A 23,537-nucleotide genomic window follows, 5' to 3' on the forward strand; every position below is an offset into this window, starting at 1 on the left:
AAACAAAGCAGCACATACTTGCAGCTCTACGTTTATAAATCCACATAATTTCTTGCCTTTTTTGATTGCCACTGCTATACCTTGGTTGACTTTTTTTGCCCCTTTTCAGCTAAAGAAATGGTTTCCAGCAGTGGCAATGACTTAACAGCAGAGTAACTGGTGTTCAAGTCTCCTTACTTGAAATAAATTACTAAGGTTTTTTTCCCACAGAGGTACCTGTAAACAGGAACTGTCAATCAGAAAAATTCAGGGGTAAAAGATGGTTTATTTGCCTCTACAACAGAACCAGTCACACACCGCCAAAGCCTTCAGAATAAAAGAGATACCTAGCACTAAGAGAGTCCACTGGACATGACTGAATCAAAGCTTTCCCTTAAATCCCTGCCAAGGCTAATCCTTTTCATACTTAACAGTCACCTTTGAAAGGCTTTCCTAGAAACAGAGGTAGAAACTGCACATGGCATGTATTGATTCAACCAAAGACCTTTCTGGACTTACCATTCCAGGCTGGAGTGAAGAAAACATGAAGGTGTGTTCATACATTTGAGCACTGCCCTAGCTGACCCAGATCAGGGTGGGCTAAACTCAGGTTACCTAAAGGAAAGGAAGAAAATTGCCTTGACTGATTTGCAAAAACGGGGGCTGCTCTTCTCTGGAGAAGGAAGGGCCAAGAGAGATGGAAGTGAGAGGCTGAGAGCTCCTTTCTGATGTGTGCCCAGCAAAAAGCAGGAAAAATCTCACACTGGGATAGGAAAAAAAAAAAAAAAAATCATTGTCCAGATTTGTACCTGCTGGGAGAGCAAAAAATGCCACTGGAGAAAAAAGCAATGCTGGAAATTTGTACATTGGTGCTGGGAATAAGGCAAACCAGTATATTCTGAGGGTTAAATCAAGGCAAGGGAAGCCATAAAGCACGTGACAGTGACAAGAGAAAGCAAGAAGGCAGTGGGACCCAAAGCCTGAGAACATCCATGGTGCTAAGGGAGAGGGAAGCCAGTTTGTGCTAGGCCTTAAAAAAATCAATTTTGAGCAACTATATGCATGTCTGGGTTTATCCCCATTACCACAGCTCTCCAGGCAAGAGAAGTTACTGTACCTGTACAGAGAGTGGAAGGCTCCACTAGGTCTCCTGGGCAGCAGGATCACCAGTGCTGGTGATCAGAACAAGGCAGAACAGTTAGCTGACTACCTGAGAGAGTTTCACAGCCCTGTAGCACAAATGATGAACTCACCTGATGCTTCCAAGGAACCCCTTTCTTCCTGGAGCACATCCCTCTGACACAATGCTCAGTTTCACAGGTTCCAGGGGGGATTTACCCCTGCCAGAGCTTGGCTCCACTGCTCCCACAGCAGCTGCTGAGCTGACAGCCCTGGGGTTGCCCTGGGGCAAGTGAACCCACCTCCTGCTGTGGCTACGGCAATCCAAAGGGTAAAGGATGGACAATCTCTGGGCTGCAACAACAGCACCAGCAGGTCAAGGCAGGGGATTCTGGCCCTCTGCTCTGCTCCAGTGAGACCCCACCTGGAGCACTGCATCCAGCCCTGGGGTTCCCCAAGGTAAAATGAATGTGAAACAATTGGAGCAGATCCAGAGGAGGGCCATGAAGTTGGTGAAGAGGACTGGAGCAGCTCCCCTACAAAGACAGGATGGGAGAGTTGGGGTTTTTCAGTCTGGAGAAGAGGCTGTGTGCAAACCTCAAGGCAGCCTTCTGGTCCTGAAGGGGACTCCAAGGAAGCTGGAAAGGGATACTTCATCAGGAGCTGTGGTGATAGGACAAGGAGTAATCGGTCCAAACACAGAGAGGAAGTTTAGGTTAGGTATTAGGAGCAAATTCTTTGCTGTGAGAGTGGTGAGGCATTGGAACAGCCTCCCCAGGGAGGTTTTGGCTGCCCCATACCTGGAAGTGCAAGACCAGACTGGACGGGGCTCTGAGTTGTCCCTGCCCAAGGCAGCGGGTTAGAACTGGGTGATCTTTCATGTTCCTTTCAATACAGGCCATGCTGATTTTATGATTAATCCTACTGAGGACAATTTACCTAAACCAGCCTGTATGATTTATAGGAAGTACAGAATCTTTAGCAATATAAGCAGAACTCTGAACGTATCAATTGCAACACCATTACCATTCCTCAGCAAGAGATATGGTGCACGCCTCTTCTGCCATCCTCAGGAAAACACCCTGAGCTCCAGCAAGCTCCCGAAGCCGCAGGAGCAGCTGGCAGCTCGGAAACCCTTCGTGTTCCCGGGCGGGGAGCGGCCCCGCAGGCGGCGCTGCTCGGCCCGCGGAGCTGCAGCGCTCCCGGCTGCGGGCGCCCCCTCGCGGCCGCGTCCCGCACTCGACACAGCGATCGGCAGGGAGCGAGGGGAGCGCGGGCTCACCCAGAGAGCAGCACCTCGGGGGGCGACTGGAACGCTGCACCTGCCTCCCGACCACAGGGCTGTGTTTAGCTGCGCCATCTGCCAGGGGAATCCCGTTTTTCTGAGAAATCCAGGTCCTGCTAGTTATGATCTAGGAAGTAGCTACTACAGCGTACAAAAATGACATGGCTTGGATCAATTTACCCAACTTCTCAAGGTGATGAAAGTCAAGTAATCCACCCACACTTAAAAGCAAATTCCAACAACTCAGAGTAACTCCATTTATAATTTACTCCTAGAAAAGGAGAAAAATTTTTTCTATGTTTTAATATGTTTTCTGTTTCTTCAGCAGAAAAATTACTTCAGGTAAAGCTATGAGAAATCTGGAGACACAACACTGGCAGCAATGAATATCCAATAGCTCTTGCTCTTAGGGTTTAGGGAAAACTATTTCAGTAAAGACACAACATCCTAGAGCAGCTAAAACTGCTGTCCACATTTACCCAAATCTCAAAGATTACTCCTAAAATTACTTACAAATGACAGCAAGTTACTGCCAGGAGCTGGCTGAGGTTTGCTTAGGCTCTCTGCACAAGCAACAGCTCCACATGACCTGTGATGAATTAATTAACCTCTCCAATTTTGTTTTAATCCCTCACCTCCTGCATAACCCCTTCTGCAAATTCTGTATTTCTAAAAACCAAACCAGTTTAAGCACAGACACCAACATCCAAGCTGGTTCAGCACTGCAACAAGCAGGACCCAGATATGATACTGCAGGACAGCAATATGGAAACCACAGCCTGCTCCACTTGGAAAACGTCCTGTTGACATGCAGCTTCCTAAAACAAACAGAAGCCTCCAACACACCAAGCACTTAGAGACAACACAAACTCAGGTAACGAAAATTTATTCTTTCAGTTAATCACAGCCAGCTCTTATGCGACCAGGGCAGAAGCTGTTGATGATTCACTAAAAAGAGAGGAAAAGAGAGAAATATTAATTGCAGAGCAGTTTTTCAAACTAGTGATCAAAAACAATGCTTCAGTTAAAAGTTTTAGCTATCAGTTAACTACTACCAGCAGCTAAATCACTATTTAAAAATTTTTATGGCCTAAGATTTCACTCTTCCTTTTACAATAAAAATCCTAGGGTGACAGCACAAACCTATATATTTAAAAACCAGGCTAGCTGCACTTGAATCTCCTTGGGTAAAACAAGGCTAATCCTAACATTTGAGAGAATTCTATGGTGGTTACTTCTCATTGAGAAAAGCTACAAGCTACTTTCCTTTTTGTCACAGCTACTAAGCTCACTAAGCTTTGAAAGTGACATGAACTATAAAAGTACCTGAGAACAAAGACAGCAGTTGAAAGTGTTATAAAAATCACCTGGTAGTGACTTCATTTGTTGGGACCATGATTTTCATCCAAGAGTTACAACATTTTACCTAGGTGTAAGTTTCATGGATTTTTCAGCCGATTCTTAATGAAAATACTTGCAAAGTTTACAAGACCTTGCAGTCCTCAGTGCCAAGAGGAATGCAGGAGAACACTTACTACTTCCAGTTGGGTGGCAGCACTCTCTTGGTTTTGTAGTAGCGAGCCAGCCTATGGATCCTGCTCTCGATCAGAATCAGGCGGAACTTGGCATCTTTGTCCTGGGAAACAAAGTTACATTACAACCCCAACATGACAACTACTTTTTAAACACTGCTTTTACAATCCTTTTCAAAGACTCTTCTCCTTGCTCAAAATGCCTGCCCAACCTCAGTTTACTCAAAAGGGGGCAAACAGCACACAAGGAGTCTCTGCTTTGTCAAGCTGTACCTGAACTAGTGTGTAATTTAAAATCTCAGGCACTAAGTTATCTAATTAAAGGAGCACTCACCTTTCTGTTTCTCTCAAGATGCTTGCGAACAGCAACTGCTTTCTTGATCAGGTGATAAAGATCCTCTGGGAGGTCTGGGGCCAGTCCCTTTGATTTCAGGATTCTCAGAATCTTGTTGCCAGTAACAAAACGAACCTGGGCAACACCGTGGGAATCCCTCAGGATCACACCTGAAACAAACACGAACATCTTACACTGAAAGGAAGAAACATGCACCAACAATCTTGTGAAACTGACCTTACAGTTACAAGCTACCCAAAAAAAGATCTTCTCCAAGTTAAAAACCTTTCTAATGGCAGAAGAAATGGCCGGCAATGAGTGAGCAAAATACAACTTATAGAAGCTGAAACACTTTATCTGGGAACACTTAAAAGCCAACCGACTCTCCCATCATGCTTAAGCAGGTAACACACGAGGTGCTCATCTTTGCCAATACTATTGGAAAATTTTCAATAGGACTCATTAAAGCAACATATTCAATCATTCTGTGGATCCCTCTACAAGGAATTAATACTGCTTTCAGGATTACAATAATAACAAACCTTCATTTACACAGCACCACTCACACTGCATACACAGCTCATGGCCTCTGTCATGCAAACACTTCAGCATGGAAGGGTTCAAACCCCAGAACCAGCCCATGGTGCAGCTGCAGTGCTCAGGAAACCCCACAGGGCTCCTGGTATTGGAAAACTTCCTCCAGGAAACTGGGCACACCAAACTTCCCTATAACACTTAGTAGTGGCCATTCCTGAGGACAGGCTGTAAGATGAAACAGATGCCTCAAGTCTTCCACTTGAGAAAAAACCAGAAACAACCCACCAGCTCACCAAATATGCTCCCTGCAAGAACAACACACACAATGTCCCAGTGGCAGGATATTAACCCTGGGATACCACACTCAGTGGTACCCACAGTGAACACAGGTACACCAGAAATGCTGTGCTCTCTCAGCACCTTATTCACTATAGGTTAAAGGAACAATTACAATATTACAGTCAGAAAAATGTGGGTTTGTCCCCATTCAGGAGTGGTTTATAATCCTTACCAATTTGGGAGGGAGTCAGGCCTTTTTTAGCCAACTTGTAGATCTGTTCCTTAAAATCATCAGAAGTAAGTTTCAGCCACTAAAGAAAAAAAAAAAAAAAAAAAAGCCAAACTTTAACAACTGCTTAATACAGAGGCAAGCTACATGAAAACTTTAAATATATGTTAGAAAGAGGTGCTTCGTAATGCTCAAAAAAACAATCAAGAACTGAAATTGCACTTTTAATGATAAAGAAATTTTTAAGAATATAATAAACCTATAGTGCTAGTGAAATGTCATGAGGGAAGGCAGAGGTAAACATGAGTCTCCATTGTAAAAACTCCATAAAGCCTCCAAACATCTGCTTTATAATCATTTCACTTTAATTGGCACACCAGAAGTAAAAATCCAATGTTACAGACAAAAAAAAAATCACTGTCCTTGGGAAGGAATTCTTTACCTAGGTCCTTTGACAAAAACAAAATTGAGACCCATTTAGCCACCTCTCAGTAAAGTTACTACAGAGAGAAGTGAAAAATCAGACCTAAAGTATACTAATAATTAAAAAATTAAACGAATCTACCAAGATAGGACTGTGCCTTTTCTATTAATTTTAAGTTAAACAGTACAGATAAAGCCACTGCTTCCATGATTATTAATGAGAAAACAACACCACCAAGTCACATTATCCTGACTTGCCATGAGCTACAGAAACTCCTGATTTTTACTTTTTACTGTCACAGTATGAAATAGAAAAGCACAGCAAAAATTAACATGGAAGTGCTCAAAAGATCACCATTTAGGACAGAATCTAAATAAAACTAAGCAAAAGAATCCCCACAGGGTTTTTTGAAAACCAGTATAGCATTTATTCATCCTAATTGTTATTGAACTGTTTAACCATCAGTAGGACTTCAAGCAGCTTCATATTACCTTACTTTTAATTGTATCTATTTAATTTCAGATTTTATTTTTATGTTCTTATTTCACTGTTTTTTACTTCATGCTTTTCCACATGGACCACAAATTGTTCTTTCTACCAACAACGAAATCCTCCAAAAAAATGATCTTGGAAAGAAAGACAGAGAAAGCCTTTTTAATTGGAAATATTCTTGAAGGAACTAAGAGCACACCAGAACTATCTCTTTTAGTCCCCTGACCAACAAATTGGTTTGAAGCATTTTTGAAGGCAATCGATTTATTCCACAACTGCAAATACGAGTCTGGATACAATGATTTAATGTCCAGGAATTACCAGCCTACAGGCTCGAAGTATCTGAAGAAATACTTAAATAGAAAACGAAAAAAGACTTCTTTGCCAAACAAACCATCTGGCTAGAAAAAACACTTGCTTCCTCAGTATACTAGGGATCATCTCAAAACCACGGAATTTTCAGGGCTGAGGAACTTCTGGAGATCATATAAAACAACCCCTCCCCAGCGCAGGGTCATCTAGAGCAGATTATATATAGAGCAGCGCATCCAGGTGGGTTCTGAATGCTTGCACAGAGGGAGACGCCACAGAGAGACCTCTGCAGGAAGCCTGCTCCACCACATGCCAAGGAAGCATTTACACAGGCCACAATTTGAAAGTGATGACGCCGAACACGACAGATCTCGTTTTCTTTCCCTCCGCGGGCACTGCGAGCTGCGCTGCGCGTCCCGGAGCGCGCACGGGGCGGGGAAGGTTCTGGGGAAGGTACTCACCGTGGGCACGCTGCGCCTGTAGGGCAAGGCGGACTGGGACAGGCCCTTTCTGCGGGAAGAAGCACATCACACACTAAGCGCCCGAGCTGAGGGACTCGGCCCTTCCGCCGCGGCCCGAGCCTCTCCCACCACCCCGCCGCCATGTCCGCACGGCCGCCCGCCTCCCTCGCCATCCCCACACGCGCCGGAGCGTTCCGCAGCACCCTTCCCGCCCCCGGCCCGGTTCGCGGCACCCCCCGGCCCCCCGGCGCAGTTCCAGGGCGTCCCCCAGGCGCGGCCCCGGCCCGGCCCCGCGGCTCACCCCGGAGCGTGCATGCGACCCATGATGGCGGCAGAGCGGAGCGGGCAGAAGGAGCGGCTCCGCCCGCGCGCTTCCGCAGGAAGTGGCGGGCCTGCCCTGACTCCGCCCCGTGCCCGCGGCAGCCAATCAGCGGCGCCCGGACTGCGCGGCGCGCACCCCCTCAGCCGTCCCGCCCAGGGCCCCCCACCCCCAGCCCGTTCCAACACAGAGGCGGCCACGCGCTGGGTTTTATTCCAGAATAGTGTTTAATGTACGTACGGCAGAGTTACGGAGTCACAGCGAACGCGCCCCAGCGGGGCCATATTGTACATCTTTATTATCGTTTAATGAAAGTATTTGGTTCTCAGAGATACACAGACGGAGGGAAGCGCCCTGCTCTCGCTGCCCCCCGCCCCCCCAGCGCGGTGCCCCCTCAGGGAGCGCCCGGCCAGGGGGACACGGCGGGCCCTGGGGGAGCCCCGGCCTTAAGGCGGGTCACGGCGGGTCCTACACAACCCTACAGTTGTAAAAATAGAGAAAAGAGCGTTTACCAAAGATCGCACATGCGTCCAGAGACAGGCAGCTGTCGTACAAAGGCAGTAATAAAAAGTTCAGTGCAAAGTTGGAGGTTAGTAGAGGAAGAGGTCCTAGCGCAAGCTGCTGCTCTCGGATACCAACACAAGGTCTGGAGGGACAATTACACTGGCTGCAGGTCAAACGGTGCATAAAAGATTTTTTTTTTTCTTTTCATTAAACAAGATATAAAAAGCTGTTAAAACTACATTTTCAAGCTACTTAGCATACTGGTATATTCCATCCCAATCAAATATTTCCCTCTTTCACATCCATCTCAGTTTTTCTATGTAGCACGGTAAAATTCTTATTGCAACAATCAGTTTTTTCGTAATTGAGAATAGTGCAAAGAGGTGCAAACTTGGTGCTGGTCCTGGAGAGGCCAAGGCCAGATCCCACAGACAACATAAAATCCATGACCATAAAAAGTTCCAGCCAGTGACGATTTTGAAAAAGAAGGGAAAGGCACAAAATGAGTTAAGCTATGAAGAATAAATCAGAAGTCAGGACATGTGCTAACAGTAATACAGTACTATACTTTTTTTTCAGTCCAGACAACTGTTAAAACTGCAAACAATTTTTAAAGGATTTTAGTTTAATTGTATTCTGTGCTGTAAGACACTGTGCTTTAATAGCAAACTGCAAAAAAGGCAGTCCATATTGCTTTCATTTTATTTCACAATGGAACGTTTCACAAAAACAGTAGTCTACTTTCCTGTGTTTAAGTGACTTGTGATTCTAATGATGGAATGGAGTAAGTCTCAAAAGCATCAAGTGAGCAGGAAATATATCAGTTAGTTATATAGTTTATTATTTACAGGCTATATACTAAATGAAAAATATGCAGAGGATGCCTACTACAACTGGGATTTGTTAGCGCCCATTAGTATCGGCCCAGTTTCTAACATTCAAGGTATCACTAGCTTTTTAATTGCAATAATTCCTATGAAATTGGACCGTGAATCATTTAGGCACCAGGAGATTCAAGTTTACTTCTCTCTTCTTTATTGAAGAGAGATTGGTCAGTAGCAGGGGAAGGAAGATTGGATTATAAAATAGGTTTTTAGTGTTGGGTAGACGGAAGGCTTTCCCTGTATTGTGTCCTCATTCATAGTTGCATATTTCACTTGAAAAGTTTGCTTCACGATTTTGGACTAAAGAAATGTGCAACTTTAGAGCTTTCTTTACACAGAACATGAATATCCTAAATCCCAAATAAGGTGAACAAAAAGGTGACACCTGTAGTGCAGAAAGGCCTAATTAAGTAATCAGTGGTACAAATGGGAGACAGTGACATTTGTACTCCTCTGTCACGATATATTCAAATCTAATGTTCCTTGAAATGAAGTAGTTTATTGGGAGTGAGAAACAGTATTGCTGTGAACTGCTAAAGGAAAAAAAAAAAACAGCCAAGTTCCTCTCTCAAAGCTGTTAATATGAACTAATTTCTGGCCTGCAATTCAGCCAGCAGTGGTGCTTTTCAATTAGAGGCCACCCTTTCCCTGGAAGCACAGATGCAAATGCCACTTTGGATTAGTGTTTGAATCTGTCCCACACTTAATCACTGCAGTATTGAAAAGTTCTAGAAATTACAACAAAAACCCCCACTGAGAAGCCGGGTACATTTCCCACAGTACCACATTCAGCCAGTCTTCATTCAATTTTTGGAGACCATGGGTAGAAGATGGAGTAGAAAAAAAACTTATTTAAGTTGAACAAATTGTGAAGATTAGTATAAGTGATGCTATTTGTAAATAACACATCCTGGGAAAAGGCTTCCAGTAGGACCTGCAAGGTATCCAATATGAGAATGTTCCCCCTGTATAAGGAGCTCAAAGTTAATATTGTATACATTTTTAAATACCAGAAATGAGGTAAAAGAGAAGCATTTGAATTATAAGGCACCATTATTTACAACTTCCACTATTGGCACTCACTCCAATAAGTCTCAGAGAAGCATGAATCTGGAATTAAATGTTCTTAAGGAATTTTTCCAGCCCTTCAACCTTCATTTCTACAGGTGTGTGTGCAGACACCAAAAGTTTACCTGCTGTTTTCTGTGATGTCTCATTAGTAGTGGGAATGTAATCCTAAAATATGCAATTTCTTTGATGTTCTCCAGCATCGTGTCATGGATGACACAACAGTGACAACAAATTAAAAGCAAAAATGCACTGCATCCACTGGCCTAATGACTGAGTTATGGTTCAACCAACCAGCATGGTCAAACTGCTCAACTCACCTTCACTGATGGTTTAAAAATCCCTTCCTTTACCCACAACTCTTAAATGCTTACAAGCGATGCTTTGATAACATCACATGGGTATAAACCAGGTTTTTCTTGCAATCCTCCAAATTAGGCTACCTGAACATTGGTCCAACATATCTGTTGAAATGGAGAGTCTCTTGTTTTCAGGTGTACAGGTTATCTTCAAGTAGGAAGATGCACAAAGCACAAGTGAATACAACTGTTCTGGTCCGACTGAGGTCACAGGTAGGGTACAGCAGTCAGTCGATACCAGCTAACAGTCTCCTTGCTCAAGTTGAAGTCCTTCAGTGGCAGTGTAATTCCACCTAGGAAGAAGTTCTCACGTAACGATTCTGCACTGAGCACACTTAACTGCAGCTCCCTCTGTTTCAGAGTCTCCATGCTGTATCCGCTGTACACGAGCTGGGAGGTGAGAAGTGAAGAATTTTCTGGTTAGCCAAAAGAAATTACCCAAACTGTGCTTTCTTCTGCCTGCCCAGCCACTGACAGATGTCTGAACTACACACTGTGACCATTCAGCGCATCCCTTTCTCAGACAATGGGCTGAAGGACATCCCTGTTTTATTTCGTGCTCCAAATGTTAAGTATTTAAAATTACTGAAGTACTGTTTACACACCAAGAGTTCTGAATTAATGTTTCTCCACATCATGAGTCAGTAAATCCAGGGCTGGGGGAGCTTGAGTTTAAGATTCCTTGCCTTCTCCACATCATTCCTCAGTCAGTCTGAGAAATTTCTGCTTCCTTGTAATAGCACACTGACCCACTAAGATGCTTTATAAGATTTTTAAAAGATCTTATGCTATAAGATGCTTTATATCTAATCAGGGCACAAAGTTTTTGGAAACAGTTCATTTTCCATTTATACATATTCACGTATTTTTTTAGACTATTTTTAGTGTAAAGCAGTAATATTTTAATTACTGCTTAGAATAAGAGATTATAGTAAGTTATAGGAAGCCATCACATAAATTTTAACTTGCCATTTCATTGAAAGTTGGGTTTCTTGTCTTCCGGGAGATTTTGGTTTTGCGTTTGGATGTTTTGTGCGTGTCTGGAAGTAAATAGGTTTTCACATAGGGATTTGGATCTGCACCATCTTCTGTGACCTACAGCCAAACAAACAAGGTAAGTTAGAAAACTAATTAGTGCATAACTGCATATTCATTGTCAAGTGTGCAGACTTTGCAATCAAGCTAATCAAAAGCAGCAGTTAATTAAGCAGGAAAATTTAGAAGAAAAGAGAGAGTTTCATCATTCCTGCATCAATCTAAGTCAAGATGGTAACTGAGAAAATGGAAAGTTTTTGGCAGTGAGGGCAGTATCTCCACTTACCAGGTCTTTGATGTGCATCACCATGACAAATAGAGTGCTATTTCTATAGGATATGGATAGCTTCACTTCTCCACCCACTTTGCCTGAGGTAGGACTTGATGGACTTGTATCTGAAACAACATACAATTATTTCTTCTGTAATACTGGTACATTTTCATCACTACTACACTGACTTATCACATATGGAAACATACAAGCCTTAGACCAAGTTCAGTTCCTGATTTTATTTCTAGCTCTCCAACAGAGGAAAGGCTACAGGCTCTAAAGGTTTTTGCATTCTCTTGCAAGAACCAGCCTGGAGGTTTGGAGTGAAAACCTGAATAATTCAGGCAAGCCATAAACAAGCCCCAAGTGATCACACATATTACTGCAATTTTTGGTATGTATGTCTTTGAAATTGTATGTAGGCACATTTGAAAAGGTAGTGATGCAGCTTTCAATGAGAGAAAACTACAGTTAAGTAAAAAACATTTCAAAGATTCAAGCTGTAAATGTGTCAAACCATATAATTCAATTTATAAACATCCCTTACCTGCAGGTCTGGCTATTCCATCTATTCCTTCCACTTTGTCATCACGAAGTAATGGATGGAAAAAAGTATAAACAAGATCACACTAAATTTGGAAGAAATGTTACATGTTAGTTTAAGTGTTAAAAAGCGCCAAAACTTGAAAACTTGCATTTGATTTAAATTATGTGCACTCACTTCTGCCACCTCTGGAGAACTGTTCATCAGGCTCTGTATGTAGCTGTTGAGCTCCACTTTTCTTTTGGCTGCTACATCTTTGATATGTGTTCTTCCCAGGACCATCTTATTAGGAAAGCTACATGAGAAGAACAACACCGAGTTTTCAGTTACTTTATCAGAAGTAAGTACAGTGGGATTCCATTGTCATTTCCATCCTGATGTGCTGACATCTGGGGTTTTTTTGCCAATCCAGAGTAGAAACACAGCATGATAGGTTATGACACTCCAGAAAGGCAAGGAAATATTTATAGGTAATTACAATATGTGATATGACACACAGACCACAACACTGAGATGCCCCTCTGGATCTCCTCCTTAAAACTGAGAGACAACTGCTTTCTCTCTTAATTGCCAGCTCTGAGGTCTAGTTTGCCCCTCAGCAGTTTTGTCTCCATTTCAAGCTATTTCTTCCCTCACCCAGATGGGAGCAGTTTTGTTGCTTTGGTAATAGTGATGAGTGAGTTAGGAACATACCCTGGTAATTTCCAAAGAGGAAAGAGAATGCCAAGTTTGTTGTGGAGCTCCTGGAACTCATCAAATGTTCGGAAGACAAATGTTGGCTCAATTTGCCCTTCTCTCAAAACTCTCACTACATAGATCTGCCCAAAACACAAAAATAAAAGTAGCTGATATAGAAACATTTTAAAATGGCTTAACAATATAACTTCCTTCACAATCAACTCCTTCTCCTGTAGCAGCCCTTCTCCTGAATACATATCCCATGACTACAGCCCTTATTCCAACATTGGCATTTCATAGTAGAGTTAGAATTCTAAGTAGCCCTTCATGGAAAGTAACATCACATGGTCTTCCCACAAGGTAGATCCACAGCTGACAGATGAAGAGTTAAGATGAAGACAGGTAAGGCTGAACTGTGCACAATCTCCCTTTGAAGCCTCACTGGAAGTCCATACCAGGTATACAAAATGTTAACACTGGTGCAGGATTACACTGAGACCTGTATCTGTGGGGCCAGAACTACCACAGAACCTTTCAGGTGTATTTTTTCAATTCAATTCCCTCCTGAGTCGAAAAAATTCCACTTTTAAAGTGATAATTTGCTGGGAGGATGCAAGTGCACTGCATTATACAAAAATATTTTTTTTAAGTATTGTGAGTCACAGGATACATTCACATTATTCAAGGGAAATGAAGTTTGAGAGCTGCACAGAAAATTCAGTTCAGCATCCTCATTTAATGGGCAGAGTAGTTACACTTTTAACGTATAATTTAACTTTTAAAATCTAGACAGAATCTAGAGCATCCTAACAGTTTCCTGGAAGAGGAGAGGCTGTTTTGGCTTAGACCAGGATACTCAAATACATTTATTATACAGTGATTCAGTACAGACCTCTTCACTTCCAGCATTAGTCAGATTTCTTCTGCTTTCCCTTGTTGGTGTCTTACCAGATTAAGACATTTACAGCAAACACAGCTTGGAGAGAGATTTACATTTCCCTCTGTCAATATAGCTCATGTTATACAAAAGTTCAGGACAATGTACCTTGAGCTGATTACTCCAGCCCAGCAAATAGCAGTAGAGGAATAAAACAACTAAAAAAATTTGAAGAAGGTTGCACATCTGCATAGGGACAAAAACATTAAGTCTCAAAGTGTAACCCAGGTCTATTAAAATCCTGAGGGCAAATTGCAGTGGTTGGTGCCTCTAGTAAGACTAAGACTGTAAGTGAATTAGTAGAGGAAACGATGCTTATACTTAGGAGGAACAAATCAAACTTTAATGGAAGGTCAGACCAAAACCAGAGTGTCTCATTTTACAACTCCTACTCAGGAAGGAGCCATTTTACAGAAGGCAGCTACATAAAAGCCCATCAACACGACTCAAAGTTCTCTATTTTAAAATAATCTCCACCAACACTACTTCTGCCCTTTCTACTTCCTTCTAGATGCTTTTCAAGATGTGTTTTCATTTTGCAAGATATTATGGGATGCTAGAAATGCCAGTCTGTACTCTAGCAGTGCTGATGCTGATTTACCCCGGCCAGCAGCTCAGCACCCACACATCTGCTTGCTCACTCCCTCCCCCTCACCAGTGGGACAGTGGGGAGAACAACAGCAAGAGTGAGAAGATCCGTGGGCTGAGATAAAGACACTTCTGGGTAGGGAAGGTGACGCAAGACAATCGCCACAGCCCACAGGCAGATCCATGCTCAGCCAGTTCCCAAACAGCCACTCTGGAAGACAACCCTCTCCCATCTCCTGCTTTCTTCCCCTACACCTGCTTTTTATTGCTGGCAGTGACATTATACACTGTGGAACAGCCCTCTGGCTGGTTTTGGTCAGCTGTCCCTGTCCCTTCCCTGTGTCTTGTTGGAAGAAAATACTCCATCATCCTCCCTGAGCAGAAACAGCTCCCAGGTACTTACATAGTGTTTATCTGGGTTGTATCTCTTCTGATACGTGAACACAGACACTTGTTTGATTCGGCCATCTTGTTTGAGAGAATAGGTTTTAGCAGAAAACGACAGGATGGGCTCATCATTAGAAGGCAGACCTGAGAAACGCAGCTGAGCCAAGTTGTGAATGAAGAAATTGAACTTTGTGGCAACACTCCCCAGACTGGATTCGATCAGCCTAGAAAAAGGAAATGTCAAAACACACAAAAATGGTTCTGTCAATGCATCAGACTCAAGCTGAAGAAAAATAAACCCTATTTCTTACTGACAAAGAAAAGGTTTTTGAGTGATCATTGGGCTATATAAATAGTATCATATCAACATTTAATAGAAGGCTCAGTATCCAAATTTGGAATAGGTTTTTAGTGAAGACATGAAGGCTTTCCAGACACGCATCCAACTTTGGAGCCCTGGCAAGACATGGACTGTTGCAGCAGATCCAGAGGAGGGCTACAGAAATTATCAGAAGGATGAACACCTCTCCTGTGAGAACAGTCTGAGAAAATGGGGATTGCTCAGACTAGAGAAGGCTCTGGGGAGATCTTATTGTGCCCTTTCATGGGGAGGCCATTCCTACTCAAAGGGAACTTATAAGATGGGGACAAACTTTTTAGCAGCACCTGCTGCAAGAGGACAAGGAACAAAGTGTATGAAGACAGATTCAGATTAGATATAAGAAAGAAAATTTTTTTACAGTAAGATTGGTGGAACACCAGAACAGGTTGCCCAGAGAGGTTGTAGATGACAGGACACATCTCTGAGAAGTTCATCTAGCTGTGGATGTCCCTGCTCAGAGCAGGAAGATTGGTCTTAGATGGCCTTTAAAGGTCCCTTCCTGCCTAAACTTTTCTATGATTCTAAGTTGCATGCACACCACTGCAGTTTCCTCTGTGTATCTGAAGTACAGTAACACTTTTATAACACATTGCAACATCTCAGTTACACTGTATGCACTCCTCCACTTACACTTGGCCATCATCCCTCCCTCCCCAGTGTGCAAAAGCACTTCTCCAAGAGAAAACTTCTTTACCACGCTTTCCATCATATACTCTGCTATTAAATAATTTAGGATGTATTCAAAATGTAACTGTTAAACAGCCAGACAGAATTATTTACTCTCAGCACTTTAAACCAATATTTCACACCAGGTCACCCCTAAAATCTAGGCAAGGTACTTTAGCACAAGCATTACTCTTACACAGAATTGATCTTACTTATGTAGTTAACTGATCTTTCATGATTGTACAGTGTAACTGTTCAACTTCTACAGACATGTTTGTGACCATCCCTAGTAGGTTTTTTCCTAACAGAAATCTACCATTAAGAGGGCGATATTTTAGTTTTCCCTTATCCAGTACCTTGTAAAGAAAATGGTGGCTTCTGCATCTGTTGTTTGGGGCTGGAGAGCATCTTGGACATACTTCAAGTCCTGAACCCCACTTAGTTCTGGTAGCCCAGAAGAAAGCATCTACAAGAAATTGAAATTTAGTTTTAATGCAATAAACCAAATACGATTTTATACTGAAACGATTAAGACTCAGACCCTCAAATTCATTTGTAGCTGCACTAATTTGCTTAATACTAACAGCAATAGACACCAATTACTTAAAATCAGCTGTTATTCACTATTTCTGCTGAATTAAAAGCAGTTAAAAACTCTTTGCAGTGCAATTTGTGGTAGTATATTAGTTTTAAATTTTCAAGAAAGAGGTAGGCAGTAAAAAAGCTTAAAAGATTCCAAATGAAGCTTTCCCAAAAAGTAGATCAGATGTTTCTGGCTTTTAAAAAAGGCATGCATTATGAATTTCTGCAGCATAAAAAGCATAGTTTTTAATACAACCCAGCATGACAGATCTATCAATTCAATTGAATGTGAGAAATGGTTACCAATGAAAGTAGGTTAAGGAAGAGGCTGGCATGTTTCCTTATCAAGTTGTAAGCTTGGCAACAGAGATCCACAAACAGCTGAAAACGAATTGTGGGTTTTTCTCCCCCGTTAATGACATAAGCCATATCTGATGTCAGCACAAAAGGAGCTCGATCCCTGTTCAAAAAGCACAGAATTTGTGAGTTCTTCATAAGGTCTCTTCATTGTTATGTGCTTCCTGCTGCCCTCCATCCCAGCCTGAGGTAATGATATTAAATATTCCATTAATGCCGTTTCACAGGTTTGGGTTGGGTTCCTCTCCCAAGTGCTGGCCCAGGTTACACAGCACATTGACATGGTTCTGGACCTACAGCAGATCTCCCAGAGCAGCACTTGGAAAGAAAATCACTTCATTCTCTACATTGCTAAGGTACAGAAAATACCTTTTGAAGCTACCAAACATTTGTGCATGTCCCAAAAACTTCCCAAAGTCGATGTGGAACATATGCCCGGTGTTCCGGAGCATGATGTTATCGTTGTGGCGGTCACAGATTCCCAGGACGTAAGTGGCTACACAGCATCCTGCACAAGAGTAGATGAAGTTCTCTGAAGCCTGGGAGGGAGAGAAAAGAAGTGAATTGAGATCACATATCAGTGGAAAAACATAATTCATGTTTTCAACAGTCAACCTCAATAAGTGCCAAGTCCAACCCCGGCAAAAAAAATTTCCTTTTTTTTTTTTTTTCCCCAAATACTGTTCTTCAAATAGTTAGCTTTGCCAAAATCTCTTGATATCCCACTTTCTAACAAAAATGGTTATTTTATTTTTAACATAAATGAAAGAGAAAAGAGGACTTAGCAAAGAAAAGGGTACAAGACTTGTATTTCCAATGCATTGTAATGGCATTATAGACCAAAAAAAGATTTTAATTTTTGAATCTCATGTGTACAAGAAGAGGCCACTGCTCCTAAACTACAATTAAGAGCAGCCACTATTCTCCCCTCTTAAATTTAAAGTACATTTTTTCTATATCCAATAAAAACTCTTGATGAGAATCCTGAGAATCCATCTGGCTCCTTTTTATAGGTGGGGGGATTTTAATTTGCTCTTTTTCAAGTATAGAAAAAAATTAAGTTTCTTAAATATAAAAACTAAACATTTCAATTGAAGACCTGGAATATGAATTTCATTCTTTCATCAGATTGTATTTAGCCCTTTTAAATGATCTTCAGAAACAAAAAACAGTGCTGCAAAGTTACCTTTTCATACTCCTCCTCTGTAGGATTATACTTCCGCAACCATTCAGCCAGAGGCTTGTCCTTAAAGGAACCTGTCACTCCATATTCCACTTGAATTTTCCTAAGTGTTTCTGAAGCAGGAACAAGCTCAACCATGCCTTGAGATAGAATAAAATAAAGTGTATTTAGCCATCTCCTTAAGTGCTGCTGCATTTTTATTAGTCATTCCTAACTATGATCAATCTTACAGTTTTAGACCAACCTCCTTGAAAACCTGGTCATGTGTAAAAATAATTCTATTAGTGCCCTAAGCATTTCCACAGACTATGTTACAAAGTAAACCATGAAACATGCAGCAATCCAACTTAGATTATTTCACTACAATTAGTTACAGTTGCTACAATACATACTTAAATTATACTTTGAATAATTATTTTCTACCACACAAACTTTTACTCTAAATTGGGCAAAACACTTTGATGCTGGCAATTCCCACACATTGATAGTGAATTAATCTAGTAACTTTATCTGCTGTCAAGTGTTGAAACAGACCAGACAGTGGGCTTCATATGTGGCCTTACTTTGGAGAAATAATTTGCTAAAAATATTTGTACAGCTAAATCATAAAAGGAAAACATTTAGTTGAGTAACAGAATTTTACTTCTATTTTGGCAAGAGCTACTAAAGGTACATATGTAATTTACATCCATTTGACTCTTCCCCTTCAATCTTTCGAGTACTTTAAGGACATTAATATTAGCAACAAGGAAAAAAAGCTACATAAATCAAGTCATCATACAGAGTAGGAGGAAAAGCCATCTGTTTCTCTAAAAAGCAAGTCTTACATAAATAGAAGCTTTTTGCTTAGTTTTGCCAACCTAAATTTCCATATTTTCCATGTATTTAAGAGTTTTGGTCATGCTGTTCATCTGACTAAAGAAATACTTAATTTATTGTTTAGCCTCTTAAATATCTTTGGTTTCCATTGGCTAGCTCTAGAGAATTAGCTAAAACTAGCAAAAAGCATGTTCAAGGTGCAAGGCACAGTATTTGCACTCAGACTTCTGTGACCTACTTTCAAACCCCAGAGACAACTTCATATTGCCAAGGACCTTTCACCAGAATATGACACAAATGCTGGGGGACAGTGTGTGCATGTCAAGGGCTGGTTCAAATTTTTCTTCTTTTTGCACGTTTCAGTACCAGAATAATATCTCTGACTCAACTGCAGCAGATTCCAAATACTTCAGCATTTTGGCTTGCATTGGAATACTTTCACCATAATTAAACTTTCAGAATAAGGACTGCTGTACCAACATTATTTTCTTGTGTTGCAGTAAGAGCATGAAGAGCAACCTTGATTTTTATCACTGTATTTGTTTGTCCCACTGTTCACTGACAACAGAACACTCAAGAAAACAAATCTGGATGCCCCTCAGCCATCGGGAAATTCAGAACAATCAAAAACAATTATTATACTCTCAAGTACTGAAGTTCCTTGCAGTGGAACTGTTCCTTGGCACCTTCTGCCCAGAGGTTTTTCATTATCAGAGTGACAAGAAATTGAATGGGGGAAGCAAAGATCAAAAGCAGCATCTGGTTTAGCACCTCGATCTTTTCCAGTCGAGAGACACTTGAAGATAACCATCCTTAGATCCAGCCCCTCCTGCAGCCAGATCTTATCCATGATCTTAATCATTTGTAAAGCCAACATATCTTGTCTCAGATCTTCTCCAACCTTAAATGGAAAAATAAAAAGTTAACCAGTGACACAGTAAACTTGAAATAGAAAAAGGCTACAATTAAACTTTCACATGTGGTAGATTTTTATGTTTTATGGACTGTTCACTTGTTGCTTTCTAGATACACGGGAACAAACTCATGGAATAACTAAGCTTATTGGTCTATGCTAAAATTAATTGATACCAATGAAATAGTGATCATCATTCAACTTGTTTATTTTCTCCAATACACATGTAAGGCCTACCTTAAACATCACATTAATTTCTTCTCCCAGTGGGTCTGCATTTATCAGTGCAATTTTGAGTGGTACTGCATTGGAGCTGAAGAAAGAACAGGCCTGCAAGTAGATTTAATGTCAATGGTCAGAAAGGACTATTCCTGCTAGCCCAGAAAACAAGACATTCTGACAACAAGCAGGTTTGACACACAATGTGTCTATTCAGACTTTGAACATTTCCACTGTGGTGAATACGTGCTTCCTTTGAATAACGAGCCCTTTGGCTGTTATTTGTTGAATTCTTGTACAAAAGCCAACAGTGCTGCACAGTGATGTTTCAAACATTCTGAAGGGAAGAGTGAATAAAACATGAATAAATATTTTATCAGCAGCTTTTTCTTGAAACCTAGATAATATATTAAAAATGTGTATTTGTGTGTTTCACAGTATCTTCTCATTTATCTGCTTTCAAGTCCCTGCTCATGATTTAATAGTTACAGTAGAGAAGGAAAGTGAGATGAGCTGTCTCTCAAACATAGGATTAGTTCAAGCGTTAACAAACCTTTAGGTTTTCAGTCATGCATGATGATATAATCAAGACTGTGGTTGAGCAGATATTGTCAAACCTTGCAGAGTTCTGGAAAAATAATTTACCTGCTTCTCCTACATTATTACTTGCTGGACCTTCACAATAAAATAAAGCTACTGCCTCACTCTCCAGCATATCTGGACACAATCAGTATCAGGTAGTTTCACCGTATTTACTCACTGCTTGAACTTTATATTCTTGGTCAATTTCCTCTTTTGATTACTAATGCACACAGGACATTTTCATGCACTTTCAGGACAGCTGGTCTCAGGAGACAGGGTCTGAAGATGTAATAAGTTATTATAGATATATGTCTATGTTTTTTAACACAAGTGCCTTTGTTGGTTTTACACTGTATTTGTACACATTTTATCTTTGCTCACTGCATTTTGCTGCCTTATTCAGTGTTTTTGATTAGACCCCATCTCCACAGCATAAAGAGCTTCCAAGTACTTGAAGTGGTCTTTTTCATTTGTAAAAGCTTTACCTAGATGAAATTTTTACAGAAGGGTTTTGAAACCCTGAATGTGCAGTACCTTAATATTTAACTCTTTTGCCACAAGACTGGGATTGAGAGGCAAACGGCATTTGTTCTTCAAGAAAAATAACTGCACACGCTCCATGCCATTTTGCAAGGCAGCCTGCAGACAGAAAGAAAATTCAGCTGACATTTTCCTCATTGAATCATTTACAGAAAACTTCTGGACAAAGTTACCCTCAAGGCACTATTTTTACTTCTCAATGTCAAAGGAATGCTAAAAACTACAGCTCCTGGTTTGGCTATGACAAATACCTAAGCTTAGCAATGTAACACTCATCACACAAGTTTGTGGGGGCTTTTTTGACTTAACCAGATGACAGCATTCCACTCTATCAAACTCTAAGTTCTATCATCAGCACAAAACCAGATATCCCATTCCTTTGCATGATGAGATCATTCTTCAGCAGCAGTAGCTTTAAATTCATTTCCAGTTGATCATACACAGAAACAATCCTATACTTTCTTGCCCTGTCACCTCACCACCATATGTTTAAGGTGACAAACTTGACAGAAGCATCAACTTCATTAAACTTTGCAGAGCAACAGGTTCATAAAACTTCCTATACATTTACATAACATTTTGAATTTAGACTAAAAAGACAATTAAGTGGATTAGTTTTGAATTAAAAATACATACACACCTGCCGAGCAGATCCACTCATTTGCTTTACTCTTTCTGCTACCATTCCAAAGAGTTGCACTAGCCTGGTCTGCTTCTCCAGCTCTTCCCTCAGCCTTTTTCCACAGACTGAAAGAAAAGCTCCCAGAATTTGCTCATACCTTACACCAAACTTTGTATCATACAGTGTATCCTTAAGAAGCCTGAAATAAAGGATGTAAGTTAAATTTTCCTATGGAAAATACAGCAAACAATGCAGTATTAAGACATTAAAATAGTTTATTGAATCAGTACTATGTATGTCTGAAGTTACTGATATACAGGATAGAAAAAAACAAGAAGTTTGTGCTTTGCAGAGGCACTTTCATTAAAAAAAACAAACCAACAACCAGGATCTACATTCTGTATAATCACCATTCACAACAACCATTGTTATGTTATTGAATGATGATGTTAAGAAGGACTTTTTATCTGAAATATTAATCTTGTGGCACCCACATGACACGAGCAATGCACAAAGAAGCCCTTACCAGTACAGGTAGTGCGCAATCCGAATGCTCCCCAGTGCCCGAGCCAAAAGAAATTTCACAAGAGCACTGTCAAGGTAGGTTTCATACTTCAGTGCCTAAATACAATGGAAATTACATAAATCAGGTCTGCTTCTCATTCCTGATGAAGACATATTTTGTGACTAATGAACTGACAGAGTTACTACAAATAGTTTGGACAGTCCCAAAGAGATGATTTACTCAAATTGTTTCCCCTACTGTGCATTCTAGTTAGAGGCACACAACTGCACTTCTGCAACTGGTCAGAAGCAATTCCTTTGGGTTTTCAAGAGCCAGAAAAATTCAAACCTCTGTGTAGGCAGAAAGTCTTACCTGCACAAACTGAGGGAGGAAATCTGTTAACTCATCATCACTCAAAGTCTCCATCCAGGTTACAGCTGTATTTCGTACTTCCTGATCAGCAAACCTAGAAAGTCACCACAAACCCACATCAAGCTTTCCCTCTTCATGTAGGATTTTTTTCTTTTTTTTTTTTGAGATCAGCTAGATAGAAAAGCAATCATATAAAATCTTTAAAAGCTCAATAAGGGACCTACAAGGCCCTTCATCTCTTAAGATGGAAACACATGTGCATGTTTAGGGCAAGCACACTCAAAACCTCTCAAAACGCTGGCTGTATCAACTCCTGTCCTGTTGCATGTTAAACTTCAGAACCCTAACCACAGTTGCTGTGCTTTCACTACATGACTTGGTTAAGCATACATCAATAAAGTAAGCATGGGGTTCTTAAAATTTTTAAAAAACATTTAACCTTTTCTGCAAGAAACTCAGCAGTATTTTCCCACAGAACACCATTCCAGGATCTTCTACCAAAGAAGAGCAATTTAATGCTGAACAAAACACAAGAGAGTTCATTACAGTTTTCTTACTTTGAATCAAGTAGTTCCAGTGCAGCTAAGGGTGATAAAGGAGGCCACCTCTGAAGTAATGAATATATTTCTGGAAGACTTGCCCAGTCCCAGTGAGGGGCACTAACCAGTATTTTTGGTAGGCTATTAGGATGGCTATGACAATAATGTCTCTTCTCCCACAAAAATTCTTTATCTTCTTTTGACAGCCTGCAGACAAGAACATTTCAGAAAAAATAAACCATCACCTGAATAACCCCAGTGCCACTGACTGTTGTATTCAGACAGATAATTTAACACACAGAATGGAATTATATTGAAATTACTCTTTCCTCCACAAAATTCAAAACAAGAAGCCAATAAAGCCTCAAACATTAAGGAAACATTTGTTCAGATTTATAATTTGGGCAGGACAAAATGCAGTTTTAGTATAATCTGAAATAAACCAAAAACTTTAATGTTTGGTGCAGATGAGCAGGAAAGGCTGCCAGAAAAGCTCCCATGGCACATGAACAGCCACTGCTGGAACACCCTGAAACTGAGAAACTGCCAAGTAGGAACAGGTGACTACAACAGGCAGGCAAAGGGGCAGCAGTCTTGTAGCAAAAAACTAATAACACCAGCCAAGGAAAACAGAAGGAAATTCATTAAGACAGTACCATGATTTCACATGTTTAATTTAATCTCTTGTTTAAGCCTCTA

The 23,537-nt window shown here is 41.0% G+C and overlaps 2 protein-coding genes across 3 annotated transcripts in view; both read right to left on the reverse strand.

Moving 5' to 3' along the window:
- Positions 1-3,253: 3,253 nt before the first annotated feature.
- On the reverse strand, positions 3,254-7,406 carry RPS13 (ribosomal protein S13). Its single transcript, XM_030240684.2, has 6 exons — positions 7,285-7,406; positions 6,984-7,032; positions 5,298-5,376; positions 4,250-4,419; positions 3,919-4,019; positions 3,254-3,331 (listed from the first exon to the last, which is right to left on the reverse strand). The coding sequence occupies exons 1-6, from the start codon at positions 7,305-7,307 to the stop codon at positions 3,298-3,300; spliced, it is 456 nt and encodes a 151-aa protein (XP_030096544.2). The 5' UTR covers positions 7,308-7,406; the 3' UTR covers positions 3,254-3,297.
- Positions 7,407-8,062: 656 nt separating this feature from the next.
- PIK3C2A (phosphatidylinositol-4-phosphate 3-kinase catalytic subunit type 2 alpha) overlaps positions 8,063-23,537 on the reverse strand; it is a 50,039-nt gene continuing 34,564 nt past the window's right edge. For both annotated transcript variants that reach the window (XM_030239987.2, XM_030239986.2), the window contains exons 16-33: positions 22,857-23,045; positions 22,300-22,393; positions 21,949-22,043; positions 21,441-21,621; positions 20,795-20,899; positions 19,697-19,789; positions 19,318-19,447; positions 17,731-17,867; positions 16,914-17,083; positions 16,491-16,647; positions 15,962-16,071; positions 14,574-14,781; positions 12,661-12,785; positions 12,145-12,262; positions 11,971-12,052; positions 11,439-11,548; positions 11,087-11,212; positions 8,063-10,507 (exon numbers count right to left, since the gene is read on the reverse strand). In XM_030239987.2, the coding sequence (XP_030095847.1) occupies positions 10,325-10,507; positions 11,087-11,212; positions 11,439-11,548; positions 11,971-12,052; positions 12,145-12,262; positions 12,661-12,785; positions 14,574-14,781; positions 15,962-16,071; positions 16,491-16,647; positions 16,914-17,083; positions 17,731-17,867; positions 19,318-19,447; positions 19,697-19,789; positions 20,795-20,899; positions 21,441-21,621; positions 21,949-22,043; positions 22,300-22,393; positions 22,857-23,045 (2,413 nt within the window). In that variant the 3' untranslated portion in view covers positions 8,063-10,324. The remainder of the gene's footprint in view (positions 10,508-11,086; positions 11,213-11,438; positions 11,549-11,970; positions 12,053-12,144; positions 12,263-12,660; positions 12,786-14,573; positions 14,782-15,961; positions 16,072-16,490; positions 16,648-16,913; positions 17,084-17,730; positions 17,868-19,317; positions 19,448-19,696; positions 19,790-20,794; positions 20,900-21,440; positions 21,622-21,948; positions 22,044-22,299; positions 22,394-22,856; positions 23,046-23,537) is intronic.

This window comes from Serinus canaria, chromosome 5 (assembly GCF_022539315.1).
Source record: "Serinus canaria isolate serCan28SL12 chromosome 5, serCan2020, whole genome shotgun sequence".
NCBI classification, from domain to species: Eukaryota; Metazoa; Chordata; class Aves; order Passeriformes; family Fringillidae; genus Serinus; species Serinus canaria.